Source organism: Panulirus ornatus, chromosome 63 (genome assembly GCF_036320965.1).
Source record: "Panulirus ornatus isolate Po-2019 chromosome 63, ASM3632096v1, whole genome shotgun sequence".
Classification (NCBI taxonomy): Eukaryota; Metazoa; Arthropoda; class Malacostraca; order Decapoda; family Palinuridae; genus Panulirus; species Panulirus ornatus.
Window position 1 is genome coordinate 14225736 of NC_092286.1, and position 19828 is coordinate 14245563.

At 41.1% G+C, this 19828-nt stretch overlaps 1 protein-coding gene across 1 annotated transcript in view; it reads right to left on the bottom strand.

Annotated features, from left to right (window-relative positions):
• LOC139745921 (uncharacterized) overlaps window positions 1-19828 on the bottom strand; it is a 199283-nt gene that overhangs the window by 46753 nt on the left and 132702 nt on the right. The window contains exon 13 of the mRNA XM_071656597.1: window positions 8033-8099. Within this exon, the coding sequence (XP_071512698.1) occupies window positions 8033-8099 (67 nt within the window). The remainder of the gene's footprint in view (window positions 1-8032; window positions 8100-19828) is intronic.

The window sequence follows — 19828 nt, forward strand, 5'->3', positions numbered from 1 at the left end:
ATATATATATTTTTTTTCAAACTATTCGCCATTTCCCACGTTAGCGAGGTAGCGTTAAGAACTGAGGGCTGGGCCTTTGAGGGAATATCCTCACCTGGCTCCCTTCTCTGTTCCTTCTGTTGCTGTCTCCCGCGTTAGTGTGGTAGCGCAAGGAAACAGATGAAAGAATGGCCCAACCCGCCCACATACACATATATATACATACAGGTCCAGACATGCAAATGTACATACCTATACATCTCAATGTACACATATATATACACACACAGACATATACATATATACACATATACATAATTCATACTGTCTGCCTTTATTTGTACCCATCGCCACCTCGCCACACATGGAATAACAACCACCTCCCCCCTCATGTGTGCGAGGTAGTGCTAGGAAAAGACACCAAAGGCCACATTCGTTCACACTCAGTCTCTAGCTGTCATGTAATAATGCACCGAAACAACAGTTCCCTTTCCACATCCAGGCCCCACACAACTTTCCATGATTTACCCCATACACTTCACATGCCCTGGTTCAATCCATTGACAGCATGTCGACCCCGGTATACCACATCATTCCAATTCACTCTATTCCTTGCATGCCTTTCACACTCCTGCATGTTCAGGCCCTGATCACTCAAAATCTTTTTCACTCCATCTTTCCACCTCCAATTTGGTCTCCCACTTCTCCTCGTTCCATCCACCTCCAACACATATATCCTCTTGGTCAATCTTTCCTCACTCATTCTCTCCATGTGACCAAATCATTTCAAAACACCCTCTTCTGCTCTCTCAACCACACTCTTTTTATTTCCACACATCTCTCTTACCCTTACATTACTTACTCGATCAAACCACCTCACACCACATATTGACCTCAAACATCTCATTTCCAGCACATCCACCCTCCTGCGCATAACTCTATCCATAGCCCACGCCTCGCAACCATACAACATTGTTGGAACCACTATTCCTTCAAACATACCCATTTTTGCTTTCCGAGATAATGTTCTCGACTTCCACACATTCTTCAAGGCTCCCAGAATTTTCGCCCCCTCCCCCACCCTATGATTCATCTTCGCTTCCATGGTTCCATCCGCTGCCAGATCCACTCCCAGATATCTAAAACACTTTACTTCCTCCAGTTTTTCTCCATTCAAACTTACCTCCTAATTGACTTGACCCTCAACCCTACTGTACCTAATAACCTTGCTCTTATTCACATTTACTCTTAACTTTCTTCTTTCACACGCTTTACCAAACTCAGTCACCAGCTTCTGCAGCTTCTTACATGAATCAGCCACCAGCGCTGTATCATCAGCGAACAACAACTGACTCACTTCCCAAGCTCTCTCATCCACAACAGACTGCATACTTGCCCCTCTTTCCAAAACTCTTGCATTCACCTCCCTAACAACCCCATCCATAAACAAATTAAACAACCATGGAGACATCACACACCCTTGCCGCAAACCTACATTCACTGAGAACCAATCACTTTCCTCTCTTTCTACACGTACACATGCCTTACATCCTCGATAAAAACTTTTCACTGCTACTAACAACTTGCCTCCCACACCATATATTCTTAGTAACTTCCACAGAGCATTTCTATCAACTCTATCATATGCCTTCTCTAGATCCATAAATGCTACATACAAATCCATTTGTTTTTCTAAGTATTTCTCACATACATTCTTCAAAGCAAACACCTGATCCACACATCCTCTACCACTTCTGAAACCACACTGCTCTTTCCCAATCTGATGCTCTGTACATGCCTTCACCCTCTCAATCAATACCCTCCCATATAATTTACCAGGAATAATCAATAAACTTATACCTCTGTAATTTGAGCACTCACTCTTATCCCCTTTGCCTTTGTATAATGGCACTATGCAAGCATTCCGCCAATCCTCAGGCACCTCACCATGAGTCATACATACATCAAATAACCTTACCAACCAGTCAACAATACAGTCACCCCCTTTTTTAATAAATTCCACTGCAATACCATCCAAACCTGCTGCTTTGCTGGCTTTCATCTTCTGTAAAGCTTTTACTACCTCTTCTCTATTTACCAAATCATTTTCCCTAACCCTCTCACTATGCACACCACCTCGACCAAGACACCCCACATCTGCCACTCTATCATCAAACACATTCAACAAACCTTCAAAATACTCACTCCATCTCCTTCTCACATCACCACTACTTGTTATCACCTCCCCATTAGCGCCCTTCACTGAAGTTCCCGTTTGCTCCCTTGTCTTATGCACTTTATTTACCTCCTTCCAAAACATCTTTTTATTCTCCCTGAAATTTAATGATACTCTCTCACCCCAACTCTCATTTGCCCTCTTTTTCACCTCTTGCACCCTTCTCTTGACCTCCTGCCTCTTTCTTTTATACCTCTCCCACTCACTTGCATTTTTTCCCTGCAAAAATCGTTCAAATGCCTCTCTCTTCTCTTTCACTAATAATCTTACTTCTTCATCCCACCACTCACTACCTTTTCTAATCAACCCACCTCCCATGCTTCTCATGCCACAAGCATCTTTTGCGCAAGCCATCACTGCTTCCCTAAATACATCCCATTCCTCCCCCACTCCCCTTACCGCCTTTGTTCTCACCTTTTTCCATTCTGTACTCAGTCTCTCCTGGTACTTCCTCACACAAGTCTCCTTCCTAAGCTCACTTACTCTCACCACTCTCTTCACCCCAACATTCACTCTTCTTTTCTGAAAACCCCCACAAACCTTCACCTTCGCTTCCACAAGATAATGAACAGACATCCCTCCAGTTACACCTCTCAGCACATTAACATCCAAAAGTCTCTCTTTTGTGCGTCTATCAATTAACACATAATCCAATAGCGCTCTCTGGCCATCTCTCCTACTTACATACGTATACTTATGTATATCTCGCTTTTTAAACCAGGTATTCCCAATCACTAGTCCTTTTTCAGCACATAAATCTACAAGCTCTTCACCATTTCCATTTACAACACTGAACACTCCATGTATACCAATTATTCCCTCAACTGCTACATTACTCACCTTTGCATTCAAATCACCCATCACTATAACCCGGTCTTGTGCATCAAAACCACTAACACACTCATTCAGCTGCTCCCAAAACACTTGCCTCTCATGATCTTTCTCCTCATGCCCAGGTGCATATGCACCAATAATCACCCATCTCTCTCCATCAACTTTCAGTTTTACCCATATCAATCTAGAATTTACTTTCTTACACTCTATCACATACTCCCACAACTCCTGATTCAGGAGTAGTGCTACTCCTTCCCTTGCTCTTGTCCTCTCACTAACCCCTGACTTTACTTCCAAGACATTCCCAAACCACTCTTCCCCTTTACCCTTTAGCTTCATTTCACTCAGAGCCAAAACATCCAGGTTCCTTTCCTCAAACATACTAACTATCTCTCCTTTTTTCTAATCTTGGTTACATCTACACACATTTAGACACCCCAAATCTGAGCCTTTGAGGAGGATGAGCACTCCTTGCGTGGCTCCCTCTTCTGTTTCCCCTTTTAGAAAGTTAAAATACAAGGAGGGGAGGGTTTCTGGCCCCCCGCTCCCGTCCCCTTTAGTCGCCTTCTACGACACGTGAGGAATGCGTGGGAAGTATTCTTAATCCCCTATCCCCATGGATAGGGGATTATATATATATATATATATATATATATATATATATATTCTTTCTTTTTCTTTTAAACTATTAGCCATTTCCCGCGTTAGCGAGGTAGCGTTAAGAACAGAGGACTGGGTCTTTTTTGGAATATCCTCACCTGGCCCCCTCTGTTCCTTCTTTTGGAAAATTTAAAAAAAAAAAAGCAAGAGGGGAGGATTTCCAGCCCCCCGCTCCCTCCCCTTTTAGTCGCCTTCTACGCATGCAGGGAATACGTGGGAAGTATTCTTAATCCCCTATCCCCAGGGATAATATATATATATATATATATATATATATATATATATATATATATATATATATATATATATCGAGGATGTAAGGCATGTGTACGTGTAGGAAGAGAGGAAAGTGATTGGTTCTCAGTGAATGTAGGTTTGCGGCAGGGGTGTGTGATGTCTCCATGGTTGTTTAATTTGTTTATGGATGGGGTTGTTAGGGAGGTGAATGCAAGAGTTTTGGAAAGAGGGGCAAGTATGAAGTCTGTTGGGGATGAGAGAGCTTGGGAAGTGAGTCAGTTGTTGTTCGCTGATGATACAGTGCTGGTGGCTGATTCATGGGAGAAACTGCAGAAGCTGGTGACTGAGTTTGGTAAAGTGTGTGAAAGAAGAAAGTTAAGAGTAAATGTGAATAAGAGCAAGGTTATTAGGTACAGTAGGGTTGAGGGTCAAGTCAATTGGGAGGTGAGTTTGAATGGAGAAAAACTGGAGGAAGTGAAGTGTTTTAGATATCTGGGAGTGGATCTGGCAGCGGATGGAACCATGGAAGCGGAAGTGGATCATAGGGTGGGGGAGGGGGCGAAAATTCTGGGAGCCTTGAAGAATGTGTGGAAGTCGAGAACATTATCTCGGAAAGCAAAAATGGGTATGTTTGAAGGAATAGTGGTTCCAACAATGTTGTATGGTTGCGAGGCGTGGACTATGGATAGAGTTGTGCACAGGAGGATGGATGTGCTGGAAATGAGATGTTTAAGGACAATGTGTGGTGTGAGGTGGTTTGATCGAGTAAGTAACGTAAGGGTAAGAGAGATGTGTGGAAATAAAAAGAGCGTGGTTGAGAGAGCAGAAGAGGGTGTTTTGAAATGGTTTGGTCACATGGAGAGAATGAGTGAGGAAAGACTGACCAAGAGGATATATGTGTCGGAGGTGGAGGGAGCGAGGAGAAGAGGGAGACCAAATTGGAGGTGGAAAGATGGAATGAAAAAGATTTTGTGTGATCGGGGCCTGAACATGCAGGAGGGTGAAAGGAGGGCAAAGAATAGAGTGAATTGGAGCGATGTGGTATACCGGGGTTGACGTGCTGTCAGTGGATTGAATCAAGGCATGTGTATGGGGGTGGGTTGGGCCATTTCTTTCGTCTGTTTCCTTGCGCTACCTCGCAAACTCGGGAGACAGTGACAAAAAAAAAAAAAAAAAAAAAAAAAAAAAAAAAAATATATATATATATATATATATATATATATATATATATATATATATATATATATATATATATATATATATTGGCATGAGAAGAAAGTTCATGAGAGGCAAGTGTTTTGGGAGCAGCTGAGTGAGTGTGTTAGTAGTTTTGGTGTACGAGACCGGGTTATAGTGATGAGTGATTTGAATGCAATGGTGAGTAATGTGGCAGTTGCAGGAACAATTGGTGTACGTGGGGTGTTCAGTGTTGTAAATGGAAATTGTGAAGAGCTTATAGATTTATGTGCTGCAAAAGGACTGGTGATTGGGAATACCTGGTTTAAAAAGAGAGATATACATAAGTATACGTATGTAAGTAAGAGAGATGGCCAGAGAGCGTTATTGGATTACTTGTTAATTGATAGGCATGCAAAAGAGAGACTTTTGGATGTTAATGTGCACAGAGGTGCAACTGGAGGGATGTCTGATCATATCTTACTCGATTGAGTAAGTAATGTAAGGGTAAGAGAGATGTGTGGAAATAAAAAGAGTATGGTTGAGAGAGCAGAAGAGGGTGTGTTGAAATGGTTTAGACATATGGAGAGAATGGATGAGGTAAGACTGACAAAGCGGATATATGGAGGGAAGAAAGAGAAGCGGGAGACCAAATTGGAGATGGAAGGACGGAGAGGAAGATTTTGAGCGATGGGGGTCTGAACATACAGGAAGGTGAGAGGCGTGCAAGGAATAAAGTGAATTAAAACGATGTGGTATACCGGGGTCAACATGCTGTCAATGGACTGAACCAAGGCATGTGAAGCGTCTGGGGTAAACCATGGAAAGGTCTGTGGGGCCTGGATGTGGACAGAGAGCTGTGGTGTCCGTGCATTACACATGACAGCCAGAGATTGAGTGTGAACGAATGGGGCCTTTTTGTCTGTATTCCTGGTGGTACCTCGCTAAAGCAGTGGACTGCGATGCTCTTTTCCTGTGGGGCAGGGTAACAACAGGAAAGGATGAAGCCAAGCAGGTGTGAATATGTACATGTGTATGTATATAATGTCTATGTATGTTTGTATATGTATGTATGTACTTGGTGATATCTATATGTATGTAAATGTGCGTATGTGGGCATTTACGTACATATATGTACATAAGAGAGGATGAGCAATTCTTCGTCTGTTTCCTGGCGCTACCTCAATGACGCGGAAAACAGTGATTATGTATGAAAATATAAATAAATGTTTCGTCAATATTGCGTTTGCTGAGGGAGGGAGGTTTGTAAGTGTATGCTACTGAAATGTGAAACAAGGTAAAGAAAGCTTTAGATTTTCACTTGGAGGTTGGTGGTTGTTTATGGAGTAATTTGGGCAGAGGGGGAAAGTCTAGTGAAACTGGAAAGATCTGGATGCCTAATATATTGACGTTAAATTCAATTGGAAATGTTTTTGTTTTGGTGTGTAGATGATGAATGTCTATGGCTTCTAGGCAGCTGGTGATTCTTCTGAGTGCTCTGCTTTGAGTGATATCTACTTTTAACTAGAGTGGATGACGAGATAGGGGTGACATACTTTTGGGTGGAATTATTGTTTATGGATAATACTATGGGATTCTGCTTCTGAGTGCAGTGCTGGTTCATGTTCTACAGGAATTTAGTTTGTTTATGGTGAGTGTATTAATTTTAGTGGTGGAGAGAGCTAATGTCACGTGTACATCATCTGTGATAGCCAGCATGGTTGAAATTCTGTTTGGCAGGAGTGGTTGATCATTCTGGGTCATGGAAGGGTGCAGACAATTCATCATCCTTCCGGGGATATGTGTAATGATGTATTTCTGTGGGGATGCAGACATACTGTTATGACTGAGCCCATGTTCTATCTGCAAGATGTAGTGTTACATGTTTCTTGTTGCTTAAACTGTGTCATGGTCCTGCAGTGTGACTCAAAAGATAATTTGCATAATAATAATAATTATGAGAGGATTTTCACACAATGGTCTACAGGGTGGGATAGCTCATAATTAATCAAATAACCCCAGGACCCCTTTCATGGGGTTCCTGTAGCTTAAAAGCCACACTTCTATCAAAAACAGAATAATGATGGATTCTTTTGGAGATATAAATTCCTCAAAAAGATTGTATTCCTTTTCATCCACTTATGATGATACAGCCAGGCTGAAGGTGAATTTTCTCACGATGCAACCACTTACAGGTGGAGTCCTGTAAAACCTGGTAAGAGAGAGTGTGAATGTGTGTGTGTGTATGCGTGTATATGTACTTTTTTACTTATGATCAGATTTTGCCAAATGGCAAAGTTAGTTAATACTGCTCACAACATGAAAATCTAACGTTACAAGTGAATTAAGTGTTTTCAGGTGTTAAGCATGAGGTGAATGCTTGTGGACTGAATGTCAGGAGCCCATGTGAGGGTGAGGTAGAAAGATTAGACAGCAAACCAGGCCAGTGAAGTGAAAATTGACATCCACTGAAGTGCTGGCTCACTATGAAGTCACTAACCCTTCTGATACCCAAGTATTGATAATACTCCTTGATCAGTGGCTCTCTATCATCTATTACCGAGAGAGAGAGAGAGAGAGAGAGAGAGAGAGAGAGAGAGAGAGAGAGAGAGAGAGAGAGAGAGAGACAGAGAGAGACAGACAGAGAGAGACAGAGACAGAGAGAGAGAGAGAGACAGAGAGAGAGAGAGACAGAGAGAGAGAGAGAGACAGACAGACAGAGAGAGAGACAGACAGAGAGAGAGAGACAGACAGAGAGAGAGAGACAGACAGAGAGAGAGAGACAGACAGAGACAGAGAGACAGAGAGACAGACAGAGACAGAGAGACAGAGATAGAGAGAGAGAGAGAGAGAGAGAGAGAGAGAGAGAGAGAGAGAGAGAGAGAGAGAGAGACCAATACAAACACTCACATTGCTTCTTCAAGAGAGCCTGAGTTTTTCGTTTTAGCCTCTCCTGGGGTGTTAATTTTGGACCATCCTGAAAAAGGAGAGAACTTAGGCTGGAGCTTTCATCAACATAAATACTGTACATGGGAAATATTTACCTGTTGTTAAAGAGAGTACTTACCAAAGAGTACCAACAACAAAAATTTGCCAAGTGACAAGGCTAGCATACAGCACTTACTGAATATGCTACCCAATCAACAACACCATTCATCTATGCCACAAAGCACACTGCTAAGTTATGAATCCTGGGTTCAACTGGGTCAATATCTAAACATTTCCCAAATCTTTTAATGGTTTCCATCCCTGCACCTTGTACATTTTCTATACCTCTTGGCAGAACATTGCAAGATTCTATCCATCTTTTTCACAGAACCCTTGTAAATTTCAAGAGATTCTTCAGTATCATATTTCTTTATGTCTTCCACATTGTAAAGTCTTTAGTCCTACTATCTTCCCTTTGACATCCTTTCACTTCTGCAATATGCAGATTAACAAGTATATTTATTTTTGTAATACATTTTTGCACCTTTCCATATGAGCAAGGTAGTATCCAGAACAGTTGAATGAGCCTTAGAAGAAGGAATTCTCACATGGTTATTTCCTACACTCCTTCTTTTGGAAAATAATACAGGAGGGAAGGATTTCCAACCCCTTCTATCATCTAAGTCACCTTCCAAAACACATGAGATACTTAGGCAGTATTCTTTCTCCTCTATCCTTAGGGAGAGTCTTTTTCCTTCTAGGCTATATAATTCCAGTTTTTTTAAACATTTAACTCTGGAAGACATACACAGCAAACTGTCTGAGGAAATGCTAGGAGACATAATAGTAGCAGTAATTCTGCAGACTTTTTGAAATGCACAACAATGTTATGGCATTTGTATGTCTACTAGGCATGGTCTTGGTTTCTGCCTTACATGAACAGTACAGCACAAGTGGTGGCTCAGTGATGCTTAAAATTGTATTGCCAAATCTCCTCCACCACCACTCCTGTGGGGAATCTTTGAATGTGTTAACTTCATAATTATACCATATTACAATCATGACAGTATGTCAGCTTACTTCTTTTCATATGTTCTTTACTTGTACATGAATTTCTTTCACCTTATAAAGGGAAACAGAAAATCTGAGTGATGTACACTCTTCAAAACCATCTACCACAACCATGGGGATCTATAACTTAACTTGGGCATTATATTATGGTCACATTAGGTTTCTTAGCTCACTTTTTCTCTCACATATTCTTTAATTCTATAGATATTTCTCTATAATGGGAAAGAAAAAAAATTTTTGGGTATTATACTATGGCCACATTAGGTCTATTAGCTCAATTTTTCTTTAACATATTCTTTAATTGTATAGATTTTTATAACAGGAAAGAACAATAAAATTTTTCCCCATACTGTTATTAGCTTTCCTGCATCTGCTTATTCCTAAAATACCTCATCAATGAGCACATGTGGGAAACCTCCTATCTGTACATTAATCATTCAACTTTTGTCCATTTAAAATTCTTGCTGGACTGGCACACAATCCTGAAGCCTGTGTGATTGTACTTGGTATTTTTCTCAGTACTTTTGTGATATCTGCCCTTATTCTGCCTTTATAATGGCATCCAGTATGAGTCCCACCACATGCATTTCATTTGTCTGATCTCTAGACTCTTAGTCCATATTATTCTTGTTGGAAGTAAAGACAAGGAACAATTCTGCATAAAACAATAAATGTTTTCAAATATTTCATATAGTAAATATTTATATATATATTTATATCTTTTTTTCTTGCTTTGTCGCTGTCTCCCGCGTTTGCGAGGTATATATATATATATATATATATATATATATATATATATATATATATATATATATAAAGTTAAGAGTAAATGTGAATAAGAGCAAGGTTATTAGGTACAGTAGGGTTGAGGGTCAAGTCAATTGGGAGGTGAGTTTGAATGGAGAAAAACTGGAGGAAGTGAAGTGTTTTAGATATCTGGGAGTGGATCTGGCAGTGGATGGAACCATGGAAGCGGAAGTGGATCATAGGGTGGGGGAGGGGGTGAAAATTCTGGGAGCCTTGAAGAATGTGTGGAAGTCGAGAACATTATCTCGGAAAGCAAAAATGGGTATGTTTGAAGGAATAGTGGTTCCAACAATGTTGTATGGTTGCGAGGCGTGGGCTATGGATAGACTTGTGCGCAGGAGGATGGATGTGCTGGAAATGAGATGTTTGAGGACAATGTGTGGTGTGAGGTGGTTTGATTGAGTAAGTAACGTAAGGGTAAGAGAGATGTGTGGAAATAAAAAGAGCGTGGTTGAGAGAGCAGAAGAGGGTGTGTTGAAATGGTTCGGGCACATGGAGAGAATGAGTGAGGAAAGATTGACCAAGAGGATATATGTGTCGGAGGTGGAGGGAACGAGGAGAAGAGGGAGACCAAATTGGAGGTGGAAAGATGGAGTGAAAAAGATTTTGTGTGATCGGGGCCTGAACATGCAGGAGGGTGAAAGGAGGGCAAGGAATAGAATGAATTGGAGCGATGTGGTATACTGGGGTTGACGTGCTGTCAGTGGATTGAATCAAGGCATGTGAAGCGTCTGGGGTAAACCATGGAAAGCTGTGTAGGTATGTATATTTGCGTGTGTGGACGTATGTATATACATGTGTATGGGGGTGGGTTGGGCCATTTCTTTCGTCTGTTTCCTTGCGCTACCTCGCAGACGCGGGAGACAGCGACAAAGCAAAAAAAATATAAATATATATATATATATATATATATATATATATATATATATATATATATATATATATATATATATATATATTATAAATAACACAAAAACCTGAAAACACAACCAGAAACATCATGAATTTATAATCCAAAGAATCCAAAATTCAAATGCTGCTATGTCCCAAGGAATTACAACTAGAGATCTGCTTGTAACATCTTCCATGCCTTACTTATCTATGTCTTTGTTTAACGTGTTGTCAAAATTTATAATACTTGAGCTGTGCACTCTCTCAGCCCTACTATTGCCATAATTAGCCCTCCATAATAACGGTCCTGAACTGGAGTAGCACTATACGTTGGTTACAAAAACATGCCCAGACTGGATTTCATTTTATGATATTGTTTGTTCTACTCTCCATCCTGCTGCACCAATTTCTATATATCTTCTATTGTTCTTTTGATTCATTCAAGGACCTATTCTATCTTGTTTCCAGTTCTGCCAATATCTCATTCATGTTCATTTGTATTTCTCCATTCAATCTCATTCACCCTGTTTCCTGATCTATCATTCCTCTCATTTCTTCTGTATTCTTTTCTTCTGCTTATCCCTGGTGGGTGTAAAACTCAACAAAGATCACCTGTTCTTAATTCAAGTGGGCAGAGAAATCTCCATCAATTAATCCAGTTATGATTAGTATGTCTTAGTGATAGCATACTTCTGGGTGTCTAAAATCATATTTTTGCTGTTTACTGCATCCCCTACAACCGAAGCTTTGTAAGTGGTACACAGGGGAGGATGGTCATTTCTATGCTAATCATAAAATTTAGTATCCCCACCTAAAGTAAAGCATACATTCCTTTTCATCATCCCATTATCTAACACTGTCTCATCATCATCCTCTTTCAATTTTTAGTCCTCTCTCTTTTCTACTGTGTCCAATCTTCTCAAGTCTTTTTTTTCACCTTTTACATTCTCAAACCACCCTTTCCCAGTTTCCCTATCATCATCTTCCAAATCATTTTCAGTCTCACCACTTTCACTCTCTTTCCTTTAATATCTATAATATTCATTACATCATCACCTTTATTTTCATCACTGTCATCATTTATGTTTGTTCTAAACTGCACCATCATCAGCTTTCCTATTGACATCTTTTATCTTTTTATGGAAAGTAGTGGGTATTCCATCTAGTCCCAGTACTTAATCTCTGAGTTGGTTAGCTGCTTCAAGTATGTCATTTTCAGTTACTTCAACATCCTCAATGTCATTCTCATCACCATTTCTTCCATCTTTTGCTGTGAATACAGACTAATTATGGAATGATGGCATCTTAACTATTTTCTTATGGTTATTGTTTATGTTTTTCTTAACTTCAAAGGGCCTAATCCTATCTTTTTTTTTATTCTTTGCTTTGTTCAAATGTGAGAATAACACTTGGATTCTTTTCCATGCTATTCTCTCCTCATTCATTCTTTTTTGTTCTCTTATTTCATTCATCTCTTTATGCATTTCTTTATTTCTTTTTCAATCTCCTCTATCCTTTACACATTTTATTGAATTTTTCCATTCTTTACTATTCCAATTTTACATTTTTTCAAACCTTCAAGTCATCTCCTGCATTAGTGAGGTAGCACCAAGAACAGATGGAGAAAAGGCCCCATTTGCTCACATCAATTCTCTACCTGTCATGTGTAATGCACAGAAATCCACAATCAGGCCAGCCCTGGTTCAGTCCATTCACAGCACATCAACCTCAGTATAACATACCGCCCTAGTCCACTCTATCCTGTGCATGCCTATCACCCTCCCACATAATCAGGCCCCTAGCACTCAAAATCTTATTCGCTCCATCCCTCCATCTGGGAGTGGACTTAACTGCAGATGGAACTATGAAAGAGGAAATGAATCACAGGGTGGGGGAGGGGGCGAAGGTTCTGGGAGCACTGAAGAATGTGTGGAAGGCAAGAACATTATCTTGGAGAGCAAAAATGGATATGTTTGAAGGAACAATGGTTCAAACAATGTTATATGGTTGCGAGGCATGGGCTGTAGATAGATAGGGATGTGCAGAGGAAGGTGGATGACTTGGAAATTAAATGTTTGAGGACAATATGTGGTATGAGGTGGTTTGATCAAGTAAGAAATGAAAGAGTAAGAGAAGTGTGGTAACAGAAAGTGTTGTTGAGAAAGCAGAAGGGGGCACCTTGAAATGGTCTGGACACATTAAGGGAATGAGTGAGGAAAGACATACAAAGAGGATATATGTATCAGAGGTGGAGGGAAGAAGGAGAAATGGCAGACCAAACTGGAGGTGGAAGAATGGAGTGAAAAAGATTTTGAGCAATTGGGGCCTGAACATAGAGGAGGGTGAAAGGCATGCAAGGAATAGAGTGAATCAGAATGATGTGGTATACTGGGGTGGTCGTGCTGTCAATGGATTGAACCAGGGAATGTGAAGCATCTAGGGTGGACCATGGAGAGGTCTGTGGGGCCTGGGTAAGGAAAGAGATCTGTGGTTTTGGTGCATTAGACATGACAGCTAGAGACTGAGTGGGAAGGAATGTGGCTTATTTGTCTATTCCTGGTGCTGCCTCGCTGGAGGCGGCAGCGGTGGCAGGTGGGTGGGTGGGTGGGTGGGTGGTTGGGGGTGAGGGGGAATGCTATTTCGTGTGTGAAGGTGTGGCAACAGGAATGGATGAAGTTAGCAAGTATGGGTATGTATATGTGTATATATGTATGTGTCTGTTTTTATTTATCTATGTATACGTTGAATTGTATATGTATGCATATGTGCATGTGTGGGCGTTTATGTATATACATGTGTATGTAGGTAGGTTGGCCCATTCCTCATCTGTTTCCTTGCACTACCTCGCTAACACGGGAGACGGAAGTTAAGTATAATAAATATAATAATAATAATAATATAAACATCTATATATATTCACATTTATTTATACTTTTATTATACTTAATGGCTGTCTCCCACATTAGCGAGGTAGCGCAAGGAAACAGATGAGGAATGGCCAAACCCACCCATGTACACATGTATATACATAAATGCCCACAAACGCACATATACATACATATACATTTCAACGTATACATACATATACAATGAGGTAGCACTAGAAAAAGACAAAAAAGGCCACAGATGTTCACACACAGTCTCTAGCTGTCATGTGTAATGCACCAAAACCACAGCTCCCTTTCCAAATCCAGGCACCATAAAACTCCATGGTTTACCCCAGACGCTTCAAAGGCCCTGGTTCAATCCAGTGACAGCACATCCACCATAGTATACCACATCGTTCCAATTCATTCTATTCCTTGCACGCCTTTCACCCTCCTCTATGTCCAGGCCACGATAGCTCAAATTTTTTTTCACTCCATCCTTCCACCTTCAATTTGGTCTCCCGCTTATGTTCATTCCCTCCACCTCAGACACATATATCCTCTTTGTCAATCTTTCCTCACTCATTCTCTCCAAGTGACCAAATCATTTCAATACACCCTCTTCTGCTCTCTCAACCACACTCTTTTTATTACTACACATCTCTTTTACCCTTTCATTACTTACTTGATCAAACCATCTCACACCAAATATTGTCCTCAAACATCTCATTTCCAACACATCCACCCTCCTCCGCACAACCCTATCTATAGTGCACACCTCGCAACCATATAACATTGCTGGAACCACTATTCCTTCAAACATACCCATTTTTGCTTTTGGAGATAATGTTATCGCCTTCCACACATTTTTCAACACTCCCAGACCTTTCACCCCTTCCCCCACTCTGTGACTCACTTCCTCTTCCATGATTCCATCCACTGCCAAATCCATTCCCAGATATCTAAAACACTTCACTTCCTCCAGTTTTTCTCCATTAAAACTTACCTCCCAATTAACTTGTCCCTCATCCCTACTGTACCTAATAACCTTGCTCTTATTCACATTTACTCTCAGCTTTCTTCTTTCACACACTTTACCAAACTCAGTCACCAGCTCTGCAGTTTCTCCCCCGAATTAGCCACCAGCGCTGTATCATCAGCGAATAACAACTGACTCGCTTCCCAAGCCCTCTCATCAACAACAGACTGCATACTTGCCCCTCTTTCCAACACTCTTGCATTCAACTCCCTAACAACCCCATCCATAAACAAATTAAACAACCATGGAGACATCACGCACCCCTGCCGCAAACCGACATTCACTAAGAACCAATCACTTTCCTCTCTTCCTACTCATACACATGCCTAGCATCCTCATTAAAAACTTTTCACTGCTTCTAGCAACTTGCCTCCCACACCATATATTCTTAGTACCTTCCACAGAGCATCTCTATCAACTCTATCATATGCCTTCTCCAGATCCATAAATGTTACATAAAAATCCATCTGTTTTTCTAAGCATTTCTCATACACATTCTTCAAAGCAAACACCAGATCCATACACCCTCTACCACTTCTAAAACTAAACTGCTCTTCCCTAATCTGATGCTCTGTACATGCCTTCACCCTCTCAATCAATATCCTCCCATATAATTTACCAGGAATACTCAACAAACTTATACCTCTGTAATTTGAGCACTCACCTTCATCCCCTTTGCCCTTGTACAATGATACTACACATGCATTCCGTCAATCCTCAGGCACTTCACCATGATTCATACATACATCAAATTTCCTTACCAACCAGTCAACAACACAGTCACTCCCTTTTTTAGTAAATTCCACTGCAATACCATCTAAACCAGCCGCCTTGCCGGCTTTCATCTTCCGCAAAGCTTTCACAACCTCTTCTCTGCTTACCAAATCATTCTCCCTAACCCTTTCACTTCGCACACCACCTCGACAAAAACACTCTATATCTGCTACTCTATCATCTAACACGTTCAACAAACCTTCAAAATACTCACTCCATCTCACATCACCACTACTTGTTATTACCTCCCCATTAGCCCTCTTCACCGATGTTTCTGCTCTCTCAACCACACTCTTTTAATACCACACATCTCTCTTACCTCTCTTATCTCTCTTTTATCCCTGGGGATAGGGGAGAAAGAATACTTCCCACGTATTCCCTGCGTGTCGTAGAAGGCAACTAAAAGGGAAGGGAGCGGGGGGCTGGAAATCCTCCCCTCTCATTTTTTTTATTCTAATTTTCTAAAAGAAGGAACAGAGGGGGGGGACGGGTGAGGGTATTCCCTCAAAGGCCCAGTCCTCTGTTCTTAACGTTACCTCGCTATCGCGGGAAATGGCGAATAGTATGAAAAAAAAAAAAAAAAATCTCTTACCCTTTCATTACTTAATCAAACCACCTCACACCACATATTGTCCTCAAACATTTCATTTCCAACACATCCACCCTCCTCTGCACAACCCTATCTACAGCGCACACCTCGCAACCATATAACATTGTTGGAACCACTATTCCTTCAAACATACCCATTTTTGCTTTCCAAGATAATGTTCTCGACTTCCACACATTTTTCAATGCTCCCAGACCTTTCACCCCTTCCCCCACCATGTGACTCACTTCTGCTTTCATGGTTCCATCCACTGCCAAATCCACTCCCAGATATCAAAAACACTTCACTTCCTCTAGTTTTTCTCCATTAAAACTTACCTCCCACTTCACTTGTCCCTCAACCCTACTGTACCTAATAACCTTGCTCTTATTCACATTTACTCTCAGTTTTCTTCTTTCACACTCTTTAACAAACTCAGTCACTAGCTTCTGCAGTTTCTCACTCGAATCAGCCACCAGCACTGTATCATCAGCGAACAACAACTGACTCACTTCCCAAGCCCTCTCATCAACAACAGACTGCATACTTGTCCCTCTCTCCAAAACTCTTCCATTCACCTCCCTAACAACTCCATCCATAAACAAATTAAACAACTGTGGAGACATCATGCACCCCTGCCGCAAACCGACACTTACTGAGAACCAATCGCTTTCCTCTCTTCCTACTCATACACATACCTTACATCCTCAATAAAAACTTTTCACTGCTTCTAGCAACTTGCCTCCCACACCATATATTCTTAAAACCTTCCAAAGAGCATCTCTATCAACTCTATCATATGCCTTCTCCATATCCATAAATGTTTCATATGGGTTTCATACAAATCCATCTGTTTTTCTAAGCATTTCTCATACACATTCTTCAAAGCAAACACCTGATCCATACACCCTCTACCACTTCTGAAACTACACTGCTCTTCCCCAATCTGATGCTCTGTACATGTCTTCACCCTCTCAATCAATATCCTCCCATATAATTTCCCAGGTATACTCAACAAACTTACACCTCTGTAATTTGAGCACTCACCTTTATCCCCTTTGCCCTTGTACAATGGCACTATGCATGCATTCCGCCAATCCTCAGGCACTTCACTATGATCTATACATACATCAAATATCCTTACCAACAGGTCAACAACACAGTCATCCCCTCTTTTAATAAATTCCACTGCAACAACATCCAAACCAGCTGCCTTGCTGGCTTTCATCTTCCACAAAGCTTTCACAACCTCTTCTCTGCTTACCAAATCATTCTCCCTAACCCTTTCACTTCGCACACCACCTCGACAAAAACACTATATCTGCCACTCTATCATCTAACACATTCAACAAACCTTCAAAATACTCACTCCATCTCCTTCTCACATCACCACTACTTGTTATTACCTCCCCATTAGCCCCCTTCTCCGATGTTCCCATTTGTTCTCTTGTCTTATACATTTTATTTACCTCCTTCCAAAATATCTTTTTATTCTCCCTAAAATTTCATGATACTCGCTCGCCCTCTTCAGCTCTCTCAACCACACTCTTTTTATTACCACACATCTCTCTTACCCTTTCATAACTTACTCGATCAAACCACCTCACACCACATACTGTCCTTAAACATTTCATTTCCAACACATCCACCCTCCTCTGCACAACCCGATCTATAGCCCATGCCTCACAACCATATAACATTGTTGGAGCCATTATTCCTTCAAACATACCCATTTCTGCTCTCCAAGATAACGTTCTTGCCTTCCACGGATTCTTCAATGCTCCCAGAACCTTTGCCCCCTATCCCACCCTGTGACTCACTTCCACTTCCATGATTCCATCCGATGCCAAATCCACCCCTAGATATCTAAAACACTTCACCTCGTCCAGTTTTTCTCCATTCAAACTTACCTCCCAATTTACTTGTCCCTCAACCCTACTGTACCTAATAACATTGCTCTTATTCACATTTACTCTTAGCTTACTTCTTTCACACACTTTACTAAACTCAGTCACCAAGTTCTGCAGTTTCTCACTCGACTCAGCCACCAGGGTTGTATCATCAGTGAACAACAACTGACTTCCCAAGCCCTCTCATCCACAACAGACTGCATACTTGCCCCTCTCTTCAAAACTCTTCCATTCACCTCCTTAAAAACCCCATTCATAAACAAATCAAACAATCATGGAGACATCACACACCCCTGCCGCAAACCAACATTCACTGGGAACCAATCACTTTCCTCTCTTCCTACTCGTCCACATGCCTTACATCCTTAGTAAAAACTTTTCACTGCTTCTAGCAACTTACCTCCCACACCATATACTCTTAATACCTACCACAGAGCATCTCTATCAACTCTATCATAAGCCTTCTCCAGATCCATAAATGCTACATACAAATCCATCTAAGTATTTCTCACATACATTCTTCAAAGAAAACACCTGATCCACACATCCTCTACCACTTCTGAAACCACACTGCTCTTCCCCAATCTGATGCTCTGTACATGCCTTCACCCTCTCAATCAATACCCTCCCATATAATTTACCAGGAATACTCAACAAACTTATACCTCTGTAATTTGAGCACTCACTCTTATCCCCTTTGCCTTTGTACAATGGCACTATGCAAGCATTCCGCCAACCCTCAGGCACCTCACCATGAATCATACATACATTAAATAACCTCACCAACCAGTCAACAATACAGTCACCCCCTTTTTTAATGAATTCCACTGCAATACCATCCAAACCTGCTGCCTTGCCGGCTTTCATCTTCCGTAAAGCCTTTGCTACCTCTTCTCTGTTTACCAAATCATTTTCCCTAACCCTTTCACTTTGCACACCACCTCGACCAAAACACCCTATATCTGCCACTCTATCATCAAACACATTCAACAAACCTTCAAAATACTCACTCCATCTCCTTCTCACATCACCACTACTTGTTATCACCTCCCCATTAGCCCCCTTCACTGAAGTTCCCATTTGCTCCCTTGTCTTATGCACTTTATTTACCTCCTTCCAAAACATCTTTTTATTCTCCCTAAAATTTAATGATACTCTCTCACCCCAACTCTCATTTGCCCTCTTTTTCACCTCTTGCACCTTTCTCTTGACCTCATGCCTCTTTCTTTTATACATCTCCCACTCATTTGCATTTTTTCCCTACAAAAATCGTCCAAATACCTCTCTCTTCTCTTTCACTAATAATCTTACTTCTTCATCCCACCACTCACTACCCTTTCTAATCAAGCCACCTCCCACGCTTCTCATGCCACAAGCATCTTTTGCGCAATCCATCACTGCTTCCCTAAATACATCCCATTCCTCCCCCACTCCCTTTACCTCCTTGGTTCTCACCTTTTTCCATTCTGTACTCAGTCTCTCCTGATATTTCCTCACACAAGTCTCCTTCCCGAGCTCACTTACTCTCACCACTCTCTTCACCCCAACATTCTCTCTTCTTTTCTGAAAACCCCTACAAATCCTCACCTTCGCCTCCACAAGATAATGATCAGACATCCCTCCAGTTGCATCTCTCAGCACATTAACATCCAAAAGTCTCTCTTTCGTGTGCCTATCAATTAACACGTAATCCAATAGCGCTCTCTGGCCATCTCTCCTACTTACATACGTATACTTATGTATATCTCGCTTTTTAAACCAGGTATTCCCAATCACCAGTCCTTTTTCAGCACATAAATCTACAAGCTCTTCACCATTTCCATTTACAACACT